Here is a 15,965-nt window from a genome sequence, read left to right as displayed (position 1 = left end):
TATAAATCAAACACTGATTTGGCCTTCCAGTTGATGTAAGAGAGAAATCCATTTCCCATTGTTAAAACGCCATCGCTTAGGAGTGACTGAGCTTTGGAGTGAATGTGTGTTGTTTGGGTCTATTGTGTGTGTGCCAAGGCCTGAGTGTAGTTTTGTGAGAGTGTGTGTTTGTGCCTCTGTGTGTGTTACCTGTACCTGACAATGACTAATGTCCCACCTTCTCTTTCTAATGAAAAAGCCCTGACATGCACGCACACACAGAGAAAGAGACAGAGACAGAGAGAGACAGAGACAGAGACAGAGAGCGAGCGAGCGAGCGAGCGAGAGAGAGAGAGAGAGAGAACGAGAGGGACAGAGAGAGAGAGAGAACGAGAGGGACAGAGAGAGAGAGAGACAGAGAGAGAGAGAGACAGAGAGAGAGAGAGACAGAGAGAAAGAAAGAAAGACAGAGAGAGAGAGAGAGAGAGAGAGGGACAGAGAGAGAGAGAGGGACAGAGAGAGAGAGAGGGACAGAGAGAGAGACAGAGAGAGAGAGAGAGAGACAGAGAGAAAGAAAGACAGAGAGAAAGAAAGACATAGAGAGACAGAGAGCGAGCGAGAGAGAGAGGGACAGAGAGAGAGAGAGAGAGACACACAGAAAGAGAGAGAGAGAGAGGGACAGAGAGAGAGAGAGAGAGAGAGAGAGAGAGAGAGAGAGAGAGAGAGGGACAGAGAGAGACAGAGAGAGAGAGAGAGAGACAGAGAGAGAGAGAGAGAGAGACAGAGAAAGACAGAGAGAGAGAGAGAGACAGAGAAAGACAGAGAGAGAGACAGAGAAAGACAGAGAGAGTTCTAATGTGAGTTCCTGCTGCTTTATATTGAGTGATAAGGAACAGAGCCAGCCAGGAGAGTCCCACTGCCACCCTACTATTACTGCTGAAACTATCTCTCTCCATCTTTCTTTCACACTTTGCACAAACACATACACACCTCCCGTGGTCTCTCAGTGTGGTTGGGTTAGGGTTGAGAGGTAGGTCTTAGTGTGGTTGGGTTAGGGTTGAGAGGTAGGTCTGAGTGTGGTTGGGTTAGGACAGAGGTAGGTCTTAGTGTGGTTGGGTTAGGACAGAGGTAGGTCTGAGTGTGGTTGGGTTAGGGTTGAGAGGTAGGTCTGAGTGTGGTTGGGTTAGGACAGAGGTAGGTCTGAGTGTGGTTGGGTTAGGACAGAGGTAGGTCTGAGTGTGGTTGGGTTAGGGTTGAGAGGTAGGTCTGAGTGTGGTTGGGTTAGGACAGAGGTAGGTCTGAGTGTGGTTGGGTTAGGGTTGAGAGGTAGGTCTGAGTGTGGTTGGGTTAGGACAGAGGTAGGTCTGAGTGTGGTTGGGTTAGGACAGAGGTAGGTCTGAGTGTGGTTGGGTTAGGACAGAGGTAGGTCTGAGTGTGGTTGGGTTAGGGTTGAGAGGTAGGTCTGAGTGTGGTTGGGTTAGGACAGAGGTAGGTCTGAGTGTGGTTGGGTTAGGACAGAGGTAGGTCTGAGTGTGGTTGGGTTAGGGTTGTAGGTACTGTCCACCTACTTGGCCTCGATGTCAGCCTTCTCTCGAACGGCATGAGCCACCTGTTCTGAGTCGTAGTATTTCTTCTTGGCTTTGGCCAGGTCCTTCACCGAGTCCTGCAGCTCCACCTGGATACGATTCAACTGTTCTATACTCTATACACAGCAGAGGGGGACAGAGGTTACACACACATTATAGTCTACACACAGAGGGGGAGTGGTTCCACATAGAAATAGTATACTAGATTAGGTTACACACACACAGCCTCACCTTTTTGAGCTGCTGTTCCTTGTATAGCCGTACAGTTTTAGCAGGGTCTGAGATCTCATTTTTGTAGTTGTCACAAACGTTGATGCGAGACTGAGTCACCTGTACAGTCCCCTCCAGATAGGACCTCCACACCGCATACACATTCCTACACAGAATACACACAGTTTATGCAAGATGAAGACTGCTGGCCAATCAAGAACAGTGTTATGTTGTGGTCGTAGCCTATAGCAGGGGCCTGTCCTGTACTCACCTGTAGCCTATAGCAGGGGCCTGTCCTGTACTCACCTGTAGCCTATAGCAGGGGCCTGTCCTGTACTCACCTGTAGCCTATATAGCAGGGGCCTGTCCTGTACTCACCAGTAGCCTATAGCAGGGGCCTGTCCTGTACTCACCTGTAGCCTATATCAGGGGCCTGTACTCACCTGGGCCTAGATTCACAAAACCTTCTTAAGAAGAAACGTCCTCTTAACTGCCATTTTTTCCTTAACTATAGACTTAAGAAGAACAAAGTTGCTATTCCTCAAAAAGGTTATTGGAAATGTTATTGCGCTATTTCTTATGTTCCTACTTAACAAAAAGTGTTAGGAAGAAATTAGATTCTTGAAAATAAAGTTCTTGGAAATGTTCTTAATTCCAAGATAGTTAAACCCTTGTCTTAAACTCAGGCCAGTGAGAGAAAAAGCTCATGAAAGCAATTGAACATGTTAAATTCACTCAAAGTGTCAGTATTGATTATTTTATGTTTTAGAACAGTAATTTCAGTAAGAAATATGCTAACATGATTGCCATTGCTAGCTAGATAGCTAGCTAAAATGGTTACCTGGCAACAAACATCCTAAGAAGATTTGTAAGAAGATATTTGAGAAGTTCGTAAGAAAATCATTAAATCTTAAGATATTGTTGAGGAATTGGACTTACAAACGATATTTCTTTCTTAAGAAGCTTCTTAGGTTTTTGCGTAAGAAGTGTTTTGTGAATCTGGGCCCTGTAGCCTACAGCAGGGGCTTGTCCTGTACTCACCTGTAGTCTGTGCCTTGGTCGTCTGGTTTGATGCCAGGCCAATCCCTCTTCAGGTACTGACTGGCCAGCTTCTGCAGAGCCTGTATAGATCAACAACAACAACAGGGACATGACACAGTTATTGTGTTGCGTTGAGGAGTTGATTCAGTCTACTGTGATATACTGTGACCCTGTATAGTGTCAGTGTGATATAGGTTACTGTGCCCCCTGTAGTGTCAGTGTGATATAGGTTACTGTGACCCTGTATAGTGTCAGTGTGATATAGGTTACTGTGCCCCCTGTATAGTGTCAGTGTGATATAGGTTACTGTGCCCCCTGTATAGTGTCAGTGTGATATAGGTTACTGTGCCCCCTGTATAGTGTCAGTGTGATATAGGTTACTGAGACCCTGTATAGTGTCAGTGTGATATAGGTTACTGTGACCCTGTATAGTGTCAGTGTGATATAGGTTACTGTGCCCCCTGTATAGTGTCAGTGTGATATAGGTTACTGTGCCCCCTGTAGTGTCAGTGTGATATAGGTTACTGTGCCCCCTGTATAGTGTCAGTGTGATATAGGTTACTGTGCCCCCTGTATAGTGTCAGTGTGATATAGGTTACTGTGACCCCGTATAGTGTCAGTGTGATATAGGTTACTGTGCCCCCTGTAGTGTCAGTGTGATATAGGTTACTGTGCCCCCTGTAGTGTCAGTGTGATATAGGTTACTGTGACCCTGTATAGTGTCAGTGTGATATAGGTTACTGTGCCCCCTGTATAGTGTCAGTGTGATATAGGTTACTGTGCCCCCTGTAGTGTCAGTTTGATATAGATTACTGTGACCCTGTATAGTGTCAGTGTGATATAGGTTACTGTGACCCTGTATAGTGTCAGTGTGATATAGGTTACTGTGCCCCCGTATAGTGTCAGTGTGATATAGGTTACTGTGACCCCGTATAGTGTCAGTGTGATATAGGTTACTGTGACCCTGTATAGTGTCAGTGTGATATAGGTTACTGTGACCCCGTATAGTGTCAGTGTGATATAGGTTACTGTGCCCCCTGTAGTGTCAGTGTGATATAGGTTACTGTGCCCCCTGTATAGTGTCAGTGTGATATAGGTTACTGTGACCCCTGTAGTGTCAGTGTGATATAGGTTACTGTGCCCCCTGTATAGTGTCAGTGTGATATAGGTTACTGTGCCCCCTGTATAGTGTCAGTGTGATATAGGTTACTGTGACCCCTGTAGTGTCAGTGTGATATAGATTACTGTGACCCTGTATAGTGTCAGTGTGATATAGATTACTGTGACCCTGTATAGTGTCAGTGTGATATAGGTTACTGTGACCCTGTATAGTGTCAGTGTGATATAGGTTACTGTGACCCTGTATAGTGTCAGTGTGATATAGGTTACTGTGCCCCCTGTAGTGTCAGTTTGATATAGATTACTGTGACCCTGTATAGTGTCAGTGTGATATAGGTTACTGTGCCCCCTGTATAGTGTCAGTGTGATATAGGTTACTGTGACCCTGTATAGTGTCAGTGTGATATAGGTTACTGTGACCCTGTATAGTGTCAGTGTGATATAGGTTACTGTGCCCCTGTATAGTGTCAGTGTGATATAGGTTACTGTGACCCTGTATAGTGTCAGTGTGATATAGGTTACTGTGACCCTGTATAGTTTCAGTGTGATATAGGTTACTGTGACCCTGTATAGTGTCAGTGTGATATAGGTTACTGTGACCCTGTATAGTGTCAGTGTGATATAGGTTACTGTGCCCCCTGTATAGTGTCAGTGTGATATAGATTACTGTGACCCTGTATAGTGTCAGTGTGATATAGGTTACTGTGCCCCCTGTATAGTGTCAGTGTGATATAGGTTACTGTGCCCCCTGTATAGTTTCTGTGTTGGAGCAAGAGTGTTCTCCTGACCTCAACAGAGAACACTCATTAATAAAACAAACAACAACAACAACGCGCTGGTTCCAATCAGGACAAATAGAGCTTTAGGGCACATTGATGATGTCCCCTCCTCTCTCTCAAACCCCTCTTCCTCATGTGTCCCCCGCCTCTCTCTCTCAAACCCCTCTTCCTCATGTGTCCCCCGCCTCTCTCTCAAACCCCTCTTCCTCATGTGTCCCCCGCCTCTCTCTCAAACCCCTCTTCCTCATGTGTCCCCGCCTCTCTCTCAAACCCCTCTTCCTCATGTGTCCCCCGCCTCTCTCTCAAACCCCTCTTCCTCATGTGTCCCCCTCCTCTCTCTCTCAAACCCCTCTTCCTCATGTGTCCCCTCCTCTCTCTCTCAAACCCCCTCTTCCTCATGTGTCCCCCGCCTCTCTCTCTCAAACCCCTCTTCCTCATGTGTCCCCCGCCTCTCTCTCTCAAACCCCTCTTCCTCATGTGTCCCCCGCCTCTCTCTCAAACCCCTCTTCCTCATGTGTCCCCCTCCTCTCTCTCTCAAACCCCTCTTCCTCATGTGTCCCCTCCTCTCTCTCAAACCCCTCTTCCTCATGTGTCCCCCGCCTCTCTCTCAAACCCCTCTTCCTCATGTGTCCCCCGCCTCTCTCTCTCAAACCCCTCTTCCTCATGTGTCCCTCCTCTCTCAAACCCCTCTTCCTCATGTGTCCCCCGCCTCTCTCTCTCAAACCCCTCTTCCTCATGTGTCCCCCGCCTCTCTCTCTCAAACCCCTCTCTTCCTCATGTCTCCCTCCTCTCTCAAACCCCTCTTCCTCATGTGTCTCCCTCCTCTCTCTCTCAAACCCCTCTCTTCCTCATGTCTCCCTCCTCTTTCTCAAACCCCTCTTCCTCCTCTCTCTCAAACCCCTCTCTTCCTCATGTCTCCCTCCTCTCTCTATTCTCTTTCTCTCTCTCAGCGCTCTACCTCTCCCCTTCCTCAATTTCTCTCTTCTCTCCCTCTATCGCACAGATGGCCAATGAGGACACAAACACGGATCAACTATCCTCATGTGATTGCTTCAGACCTCCAGCCCTGCCTGTGGTGTTAGGGGAGGACTGGCCTGGGGAGAAAGCTCCATCCTGGGGGAGACTACAGCCCACTGACCCCCACTAACACCCCACCATGGGAAACACATGGCAGATATGACAGCATGACAGCTGTCATAGAAAAACAATACCATAATGTAGGCATTGACACACACTCACTTCAGCAATGAACGCACACACACACCACCAGCTAACCAAAACAGTCAGAGCAGAGTGGGTGGTGCTAAAGGAAAGGGTTGAGAGGTCAAACTGACACAGTAGAGCAGTCTCTTCTCTCTCTGCCTACGACATCATTAGAGTACACTGCAACAGAGAGAGAGTCATTCAACTCCTCTTCATGGTTGCAGTCTCTCTCTCTCTCTCTCTCTCTCTCTCTCTCGACTTTGATAGGTGTCACATGCGTCATAAACACACACAGCAATTATGCAAATGAACCGTCCTTTCCCCTTAATTTTCCCAGGAACAGAGGAGGAGGGATGGATGAGAGGTGAGGGGGAGAAGGGAAGGATGAGAGGGGGAGGAGGGAGGAATGAGGGGAGGAGGGAGGAATGAGGGGAGGAGGGAGGAATGAGGGGAGGAGGATGGAGGGATGAGAGGTGAGGGGGAGAAGGGAAGGATGAGAGGGGGAGGAGGGAGGAATGAGAGGGGGAGGATGGAGGGATGAGAGGGGAAGGAGGAGGGATGAGAGGGGGAGGGATGAGAGGAGGGGGAGGGATGGATGAGAGGAGGGGGAGGAGGGATGAGAGGGGGGATGAGAGGGGGGAGGGATGAGAGGGGGGGAGGAGGGAGGAGAGGGGGAGGAGGGAGGGAGGAGAGGGGGGAGGAGGGATGATGGGGGGATGAGGGGGGAGGAGGGATGAGGGGGGAGGAGGGAGGGATGAGGGGGGAGGAGGGATGAGAGGAGAGGGAGGGATGAGAGGGAGAGGAGAGGGAGGGATGAGAGGGGGAGAGGGGGAGGAGGGAGGGATGAGAGGAGGAGAGGGGGAGGAGGGAGGGATGAGAGGAGGAGGGAGGGATGAGAGGGAGGGAGAGAGGGATGAGAGGAGGAGAGGGGGGAGGAGGGAGGGATGAGAGGGAGGGAGAGAGGGATGAGAGGAGGAGAGGGGGGAGGAGGGAGGGATGAGAGGAGGAGGAGGAGGGATGAGAGGAGGAGAGGGGGGAGAGGAGGAGAGGGGGAGAGGGGGAGGAGGGAGGGATGAGAGGAGGAGAGGGGGAGGAGGGAGGGATGAGAGGAGGAGGAGGGATGAGAGGAGGAGAGGGGGAGGAGGGAGGGATGAGAGGAGGAGGAGAGGAGGAGTGTTCTGTTTAGTTTAGTCCTTTTTCTCAATGTGATTTTCTAATTGGAATGGGAATTGATTATGATTCTTAATCAGATTTAGAATCATATGGGCGACTGATTCCACCTCCTTGTTCAGCGATCGATGAAATCAATTCTAAATCGATTCCCATTACAAGTAGTAGTGTGTCTGTGTGAGTCAGTGTCTGTGTAGTGGAGTGTGTTGCAGTATCTCTCTCCTTGATTGTCTAGAGAACAATTGTCTGTCTGGACTCCCCCCCTCCTCCTCCTCCTCCTCTCATCCCTCCCTCCTCCCCCTCTCCTCCTCTCATCCCTCCCTCCTCCCCCTCTCCTCCTCTCATCCCTCCCTCCTCCCCCCTCTCCTCCTCTCCCCCTCTCCTCCCTCCCTCCTCCCCCTCTCCTCCTCTCATCCCTCCTTCCTCCCCCTCTCATCCCTCCCTCCTCCTCTCCCCTCTCCTCCCTCCTCTCCCCCTCTCCTCCCTCCCTCCTCCCCCTCTCCTCCTCTCATCCCTCCCTCCTCCCCCTCTCCCCCTCTCATCCCTCTTACCTCCCCCTCTCATCCCTCCATCCTCCCCCTCTCCTCATCTCATCCCTCCATCCTCCCCCTCTCCTCATCTCATCCCTCCATGGATGGGGCCATGTATCGCGAGATCTTGGCCAACAACCTCCTTCACTCAGTAAGAGCATTGAAGATGGGTCGTGGCTGGGTCTTCCAGCATGACAACGACCCGAAACACACAGCCAGGGCAACTAAGGAGTTGTATATATATATACATATATATATACAGTGGGGATAACAAGTATTTGATACACTGCCGATTTTGCAGGTTTTCCTACTTACAAAGCATGTAGAGGTCTGTCATTTTTATCATAGGTACACCTCAACTGTGAGAGACGGAATCTAAAACAAAAATCCAGAAAATCACATTGTATGATTTTTAAGTAATTCATTTGCATTTTATTGCATGACATAAGTATTTGATACATCAGAAAAGCAGAACTTAATATTTGGTACAGAAACCTTTGTTTGCAATTACAGAGATCATACGTATCCTGTAGGTCTTGATCAGGATCGCACACACTGCAGCAGGGATTTTGGCCCACTCCTCCATACATACCTTCTCCAGATCCTTCAGGTTTCGGGGCTGTCGCTGGGCAATACGGACTTTCAGCTCCCTCCAAAGATTTTCTATTGGGTTCAGGTCTGGAGACTGGCTAGGCCACTCCAGGACCTTGAGATGCTTCTTACGGAGCCACTCCTTAGTTGCCCTGGCTGTGTGTTTGGGGTCGTTGTCATGTTGGAAGACCCAGCCACGACCCATCTTCAATGCTCTTACTGAGGGAAGGAGGTTGTTGGCCAAGATCTCGCGATACATGGCCCCATCCATCCTCCCCTCAATACGGTGCAGTCGTCCTGTCCCCTTTGCAGAAAAGCATCCCCAAAGAATGATGTTTCCACCATGCTTCACGGTTGGGATGGTGTTCTTGGGGTTGTACTCATCCTTCTTCTTCCTCCAAACACGGCGAGTGGAGTTTAGACCAAAAAGCTCTATTTTTGTCTCATCAGACCACATGACCTTCTCCCATTCCTCCTCTGGATCATCCAGATGGTCATTGGCAAAATTCAGACGGGCCTGGACATGCGCTGGCTTGAGCAGGGGGACCTTGCGTGCGCTGCAGGATTTTAATCCATGACGGCGTAGTGTGTTACTAATGGTTTTCTTTGAGACTGTGGTCCCAGCTCTCTTCAGGTCATTGACCAGGTCCTGCCGTGTAGTTCTGGGCTGATCCCTCAACTTCCTCATGATCATTGATGCCCCACGAGGTGAGATCTTGCATGGAGCCCCAGACCGAGGGTGATTGACCGTCATCTTGAACTTCTTCCATTTTCTAATAATTGCGCAAACAGTTGTTGCCTTCTCACCAAGCTGCTTGCCTATTGTCCTGTAGCCCATCCCAGCCTTGTGCAGGTCTACAATTTTATCCCTGATGTCCTTACACAGCTCTCTGGTCTTGGCCATTGTGGAGAGGTTGGAGTCTGTTTGATTGAGTGTGAGGACAGGTGTCTTTTATACAGGTAACGAGTTCAAACAGGTGCAGTTAATACAGGTAATGAGTGGAGAACAGGAGGGCTTCTTAAAGAAAAACTAACAGGTCTGTGAGAGCCGGAATTCTGACTGGTTGGTAGGTGATCAAATACTTATGTCATGCAATAAAATGCAAATTAATTACTTAAAAATCATACAATGTGATTTTCTGGATTTTTGTTTTAGATTCCGTCTCTCACAGTTGAGGTGTACCTATGATAAAAATGACAGACCTCTACATGCTTTGTAAGTAGGAAAACCTGCAAAATCGGCAGTGTATCAAATACTTGTTATCCCCACTGTATATATATATATATATATACACAGTGGGGAAAAAAAAGTATTTAGTCAGCCACCAATTGTGCAAGTTCTCCCACTTAAAAAGATGAGAGAGGCCTGTAATTTTCATCATAGGTACACGTCAACTATGACAGACAAACTGAGGAAAGAAAATCCAGAAAATCACATTGTAGGATTTTTAATGAATATATTTGCAAATTATGGTGGAAAATAAGTATTTGGTCACCTACAAACAAGCAAGATTTCTGGCTCTCACAGATCTGTAACTTCTTCTTTAAGAGGCTCCTCTGTCCTCCACTCGTTACCTGTATTAATGGCACCTGTTTGAACTTGTTATCAGTATAAAAGACACCTGTCCACAACCTCAAACAGTCACACTCCAAACTCCACTATGGCCAAGACCAAAGAGCTGTCAAAGGACATCAGAAACAAAATTGTAGACCTGCACCAGGCTGGGAAGACTGAATCTGCAATAGGTAAGCAGCTTGGTTTGAAGAAATCAACTGTGGGAGCAATTATTAGGAAATGGAAGACATACAAGACCACTGATAATCTCCCTCGATCTGGGGCTCCACGCAAAATCTCACCCCGTGGGGTCAAAATGATCACAAGAACGGTGAGCAAAAATCCCAGAACCACACGGGGGACCTAGTGAATGACCTGCAGAGAGCTGGGACCAAAGTAACAAAGCCTACCATCAGTAACACACTACGCCGCCAGGGACTCAAATCCTGCAGTGCCAGACGTGTCCCCCTGCTTAAGCCAGTACATGTCCAGGCCCGTCTGAAGTTTGCTAGAGTGCATTTGGATGATCCAGAAGAGGATTGGGAGAATGTCATATGGTCAGATGAAACCAAAATAGAACTTTTTGGTAAAAACTCAACTCGTCGTGTTTGGAGGACAAAGAATGCTGAGTTCCATCCAAAGAACACCATACCTACTGTGAAGCATGGGGTGGAAACATCATGCTTTGGGGCTGTTTTTCTGCAAAGGGACCAGGACGACTGATCCGTGTAAAGGAAAGAATGAATGGGGCCATGTATCGTGAGATTTTGAGTGAAAACCTCCTTCCATCAGCAAGGGCATTGAAGATGAAACGTAGCTGGGTCTTTCAGCATGACAATGATCCCAAACACACCGCCCGGGCAACAAAGGAGTGGTTTCGTAAGAAGCATTTCAAGGTCCTGGAGTGGCCTAGCCAGTCTCCAGATCTCAACCCCATAGAAAATCTTTGGAGGGAGTTGAAAGTCTGTGTTGCCCAGCGACAGCCCCAAAACATCACTGCTCTAGAGGAGATCTGCATGGAGGAATGGGCCAAAATAACAGCAACAGTGTGTGAAAACCTTGTGAAGACTTACAGAAAACGTTTGACCTGTGTCATTGCCAACAAAGCGTATATAACAAAGTATTGAGAAACTTTTGATATTGACCAAATACTTATTTTCCACTATAATTTGCAAATAAATTCATTAAAAATCCTACAATGTGATTTTCTTGAAAAAAAATTCTCATTTTGTCTGTCATAGTTGACGTGTACCTATGACGAAAATTACAGGCCTCTCTCATCTTTTTAAGTGGGAGAACTTGCACAATTGGTGGCTGACTAAATACTTTTTCCCCCCCACTGTATATAGTATCAGTCAAAAGTTTGGACACACCTACTCATTCCAGGGTTTTTCTTTATTTTTACTATTTTCTACATTGTAGAATAATAGTGAAGACATCAAAACTATGAAATAACACATATGGAATCATGTAGTAACCAAAACAAAGTGTTAAACAAATGAAAACATATTTTATTTGAGATTCTTCAAATAGCCACCCTTTGCCTTGATGACAGCTTTGCACACTCTCGCCAGACAGGTAGACTATACAATGTGGTTAATATTAGGAAAGTTGAGAAATAAATATATTATAGAAAGCTGATGGAATCCTCCTCTTTTTTAGTAGAGGCCATCACTCTGTTTTCTCACGCAATTGCATAGCCTATTGAAATGTTGCACAACATGAGCTCATGGGCTCTCATGAAGTGTTTGATTAGATTATAGATAACATTTGCATTGATGTCAGAGTGATTAGAGGGAAAATAGAGTGCTGAGTACCAGGCAGTTAGCAAGTTTGGTAGGCTACTAATGACCATCAGCAGCATCCGAGCTTGAAGAAGGCTAATTACCGTGACTAAACGGTCACGTGGAATTTGACTGCCAGCGTGGCAGTAATACGGTCACCGTAACAGCCCTAGGCCCGAGTTCGCAAGTTTGAATTCCGAGTTCAATGACCTTTCAAAATGATTTTTCCCAGTAGTAGCTCGTTCCCAGTAGTAGCTAAAACATTCTAATCTGTTGCATCAGACTCAATGCTTTTTTACGTTTTTCTTTTATGTAGCCGAGACCTACTGGTTGTATGAATTTGGGATCGATTTTCCCACAACTGTCCCGTAGTCTGTTTGGAATAGGCTATTTATTTCTCAACAAGCTGACCAATAGAATAGGTAGCCTAAACTTTTCTACTACAGTAGATTGACATAGGCTAGTGATTTTGCTGTTGGTTACTCGTCTTGTTGGCTGAGGAAAAGTAAATGTGGACAGTTATTCTAACATGTTCAAAGTGCTCCTGATAATTCGGTAAGAAAGACCGCACATCGTTGCTTCCTCCACTTACATGTTCTGTTAATATGAATTACCATATTGTGAATGTGATTTGTGTCATTCTGAGCACTGTGGGTGGACACCCTAATCAGGTTACACAGTCAATGCATATGGGTCCGGTACATTTCTCAAATGTCCGGTAAATAAAAAATATTGGCGGTGAAATGTTCGGCACCACATTTTCCTGACGGAAACCCTGACACGCACACACGTCACACACAGAGCCTTAGCCTTTTTAGGTAGTACAGTCCAGTCTGACCCTACCACAGAACTATTCCAGGTATGTGTGCTGGAGGAGTGAAATCAGGAGAAATAACACTGGAAGGCCTGTACACACACACACACACACACACACAAGCAGGCAAGTCGTATACCAAGCCATTGACACACACACAGCGTGGGAGGGCTTTGATTGACTGCTAATTAGAGGTCCCTCACTACAGGGGGAGGAGCATGTCTGACATACCCAAAAGGTTAGAGGTCAAACAACAGGGCAGCACTCCCTTCCTCCCTCCCTCCCTCCCTCTCCCTTCCATTCTCTCCCTCTTTCCATTTTCCCCTCTCACTCAGCAGTGGTTGCTCTGGGCAACTCCCCTCTGCTCACCCACTGGCCCTTTCCCACAGACTCAGAAATAGGTGAGCCAATCGGGCATTTTGATAAAAGGTTGTCTGAGAATGACATCAAAATAGTGCATGAGCTCATACAAACACACGTACACACACTCAAACAGGATCTCATCTAGTACCTCTGGCAGCACACACCGTACTAATACGAGTCAGAGAGAGAGACAGAAAACATACAAATTGGAGACATTGGAAAGAACTAACAAAAAAACTGAGCAAACTAGAATGCTCTTTGGCCCTAAACAGAGAATACACAGTGGCAGAATACCTGACCCCTGTGACTGACCCAAACTTAAGGAAATCTTTGACTATGTACAGACTCAGTGAGCATAGCCTTGCTATTGAGAAAGGCCGCCGTAGGCAGACCTGGCTCTCAAGAGAAGACAGGCTATGTGCACACTGCCCACAAAATGAGGTGGAAACTGAGCTGCACTTCCTCCTCCCAAATCTATGACCATATTAGAGACACATACACAGACCCACAAAGAATTCCAAAACAAATCACATTTTGATAACCCATGTCTATTGGGTGAAATCCCACAGTGTGCCATCACAGCAGAAAGATGTGACCTGTTGCCACAAGAAAAGGGCAACCAGTGAAGAACAAACACCATTGTAAATACAACCCATATTTATGTTTATTTATTTTCCCTTTTGTACTTTAACTATTACCACATCATTATAACACTGTACATAGCCATAATATGACATTTCAAATGTGTCTATTCCTTTGGAACGTGTGAGTGTAATGTTTACCGTTCATTTTTTATTGTTTATTTCACTTTTGTTTATTATCCATTTCACTTGCGTTGGCAATGTAAACATATGTTTCCCATGCCAATAAATCCCTTTGAATTGAACTGAATTGAGAGAGAGTCCCCTCATCCAGCTGGTCCTGGGGCTGAGTTCATAAAACTGTTTAACTAACACACTGAAGCCTCAGGACCAGAACATCCAATCAATCAGAATAAACCTAATTACAACACAGTCAAAACAAAACTACATGACCTATTGGGAAACACAAGCACAAAGCAAAATGAAGTGCTATCTGGCCCAAAATCGACAGTACTATATGGCAAACTACTTGACCATGGTTACTGATCAAAACCTTTGAAAAACCTTGACAAAGTACAGGCTCAGTGAGCACAGCCTTGCCTTTGAGAAGGGTAGACACAGGAAAACCTGGCTCCCTGTAGAGGAAAGGCTGTGCAACCACTGCACCACAGCAGAACCTGAGATAGAGCTGCATTTCCTGCCAAAATGTCAAAAATATAAAACAATTAGAGAGTTTAATTTCCCAAAATTTGAAACCCTTATTCAAGGTTTCAAAGACCTCTCTGATGAGAATGGGCTCCCCGTCCTGTTGGGGGAGGACGCAGAGAGCTGTGGGTTGGCAGGATAGGCTACCCGTCCTGTTGGGGGGAGGACGCAGAGAGCTGTGGGTTGGCAGGATAGGCTACCCGTCCTGTTGGGGGAGGACGCAGGCTACCCGTCCTGTCCGGGGAGGACTCAGGCTACCCATCCTGTTCGGGGAGGACGCAGAGAGCTGTGGGTTGGCAGGATAGGCTACCCGTCCTGTTGGGGGAGGACGCAGGCTACCCGTCCTGTCCGGGGAGGACTCAGGCTACCCATCCTGTTCGGGGAGGACGCAGAGAGCTGTGGGTTGGCAGGATAGGCTACCCGTCCTGTTGGGGGAGGACGCAGAGAGCTGTGGGTTGGCAGGATAGGCTACCCGTCCTGTTCGGGGAGGACGCAGAGAGCTGTGGGTTGGCAGCACATTACATTGCTGCCTGCCATAAGACGAGGAACAGTGTCTGACAGACCAACCAACCTGCACATGTCCTCTATGCCATTGTTATTGTCCATTGTCTGGTTATTTTAACCCTTGATTATTGTTGTTACGGATTGTCCTGTTGACAATCTTCATTATTATTATTTTAATTAAGTGATACATTTCCAATATTAACATAATCTCCAAAGTACGCTTTGACCATATGTACATTGTTTCGTCATGTCAATAAATTGAATTGAGAGAGCGAGAGCGAGAGCGAGAGAGACTAGCTGTTCACAACAATCCTTTGGAGTAAATATCAATCACTCTATCCATTCATTCATCAGTATATCCATTTATTGTCTTAAAAAGGATAGTTGGGGATTTGGCAATGAGGCCCTTTATCTACTTCCCCAGTCAGATGAAGTTATGGATACCATTTTGATGTCTCTGTGTCCAGTAAGAAGGAAGTTAGAGGTAGTTTCATGAGCCAATGCTAACTAGCGTTAGCACAATGACTGGAAGTCTATGGGTATCTTAGCAATTGCGCTAGCGCTAGTTAGCAACTTCCTTCAACTGCACGCAGAGACATAGAAATCCCGAAGTATCCCTTTAATGTAATGACCAAGCAGAGAGCGTAGCCACTAGCCAGTAGGCTGACACACTGCAGTAACTGAGCAGTTCTCTTTACACACACACACACAGTGTCAATACTTTTACAATCAAGAGAAAATCCATTACCCTATCAGAGGGTGCAGGGGGGATTGTTGCTAGGCAACCCAGCTTGCAGGAGTGAGGGAGAGAAAGAGGGGAGGAGGGAGAGAGAAAGAAAATACTTGATAATGTGACTGAATAAAAGAGTGCAGCCAGAAGTCCCAAGTAGACTGAGATTATACACACTCTCTCTTTCAATTCAAAAGGGGCTCTTTCGCGCTCTCATACATACAAACAAACACGCCGGTATTGTATGTATCCGACTCGCTCTCCCAGTCGCTCTCTCTCTCCCAGTCTCTCTCTCTCCTAGTCTCTCAATTCAATTCAATTTCAATTTAAGGGCTTTATTGGCATGGGAAACGTATGTTAACATTGCCAAAGTAAGTGAAGTAGATAGTAAACAAAAGTGAAATAAACAATAAATATTAACAGTAAACATTACATTACACATTTCAAATGTCATATTATGTATATATACAGTGTTGTAACAATGTGCAAATAGTTAAAGTACAAATGGGACTCTCTCTCTCTCTCTCTCTCTCTCTCTCTCTCTCTCTCTCTCTCTCTCTCTCTCTCTCTCTCTCTCTCTCTCTCTCTCTCTCTCTCTCTCTCTCTCTCTCTCTCTCTCTCTCTCTCTCTCTCTCTCTCTCTCTCTCTCTCTCTCTCTCTCTCTCTCTCTCTCTCTCTCTCTCTCTCTCTCTCTCTCTCTCTCTCTCTCTGTCTCTCTCTC

General features: G+C 46.7%; 1 protein-coding gene across 1 annotated transcript in view; it reads right to left on the bottom strand.

Annotated features, from left to right (window-relative positions):
• The window catches only part of LOC121566923 (F-BAR and double SH3 domains protein 2), an 83,411-nt gene that overhangs the window by 27,722 nt on the left and 39,724 nt on the right, over nucleotides 1–15,965 (bottom strand). Inside the window, 3 exon segments of the mRNA XM_045213849.1 lie at nucleotides 1,548–1,681; nucleotides 1,797–1,941; nucleotides 2,817–2,896. Coding sequence (XP_045069784.1) covers nucleotides 1,548–1,681; nucleotides 1,797–1,941; nucleotides 2,817–2,896 — 359 coding nt within the window.

The sequence above is a fragment of the Coregonus clupeaformis genome, chromosome 5, assembly GCF_020615455.1.
Source record: "Coregonus clupeaformis isolate EN_2021a chromosome 5, ASM2061545v1, whole genome shotgun sequence".
NCBI lineage: Eukaryota > Metazoa > Chordata > Actinopteri > Salmoniformes > Salmonidae > Coregonus > Coregonus clupeaformis.
Note: the sequence above shows the minus strand (reverse complement) of the source record. Positions and strands in the feature narration are given on the sequence as shown.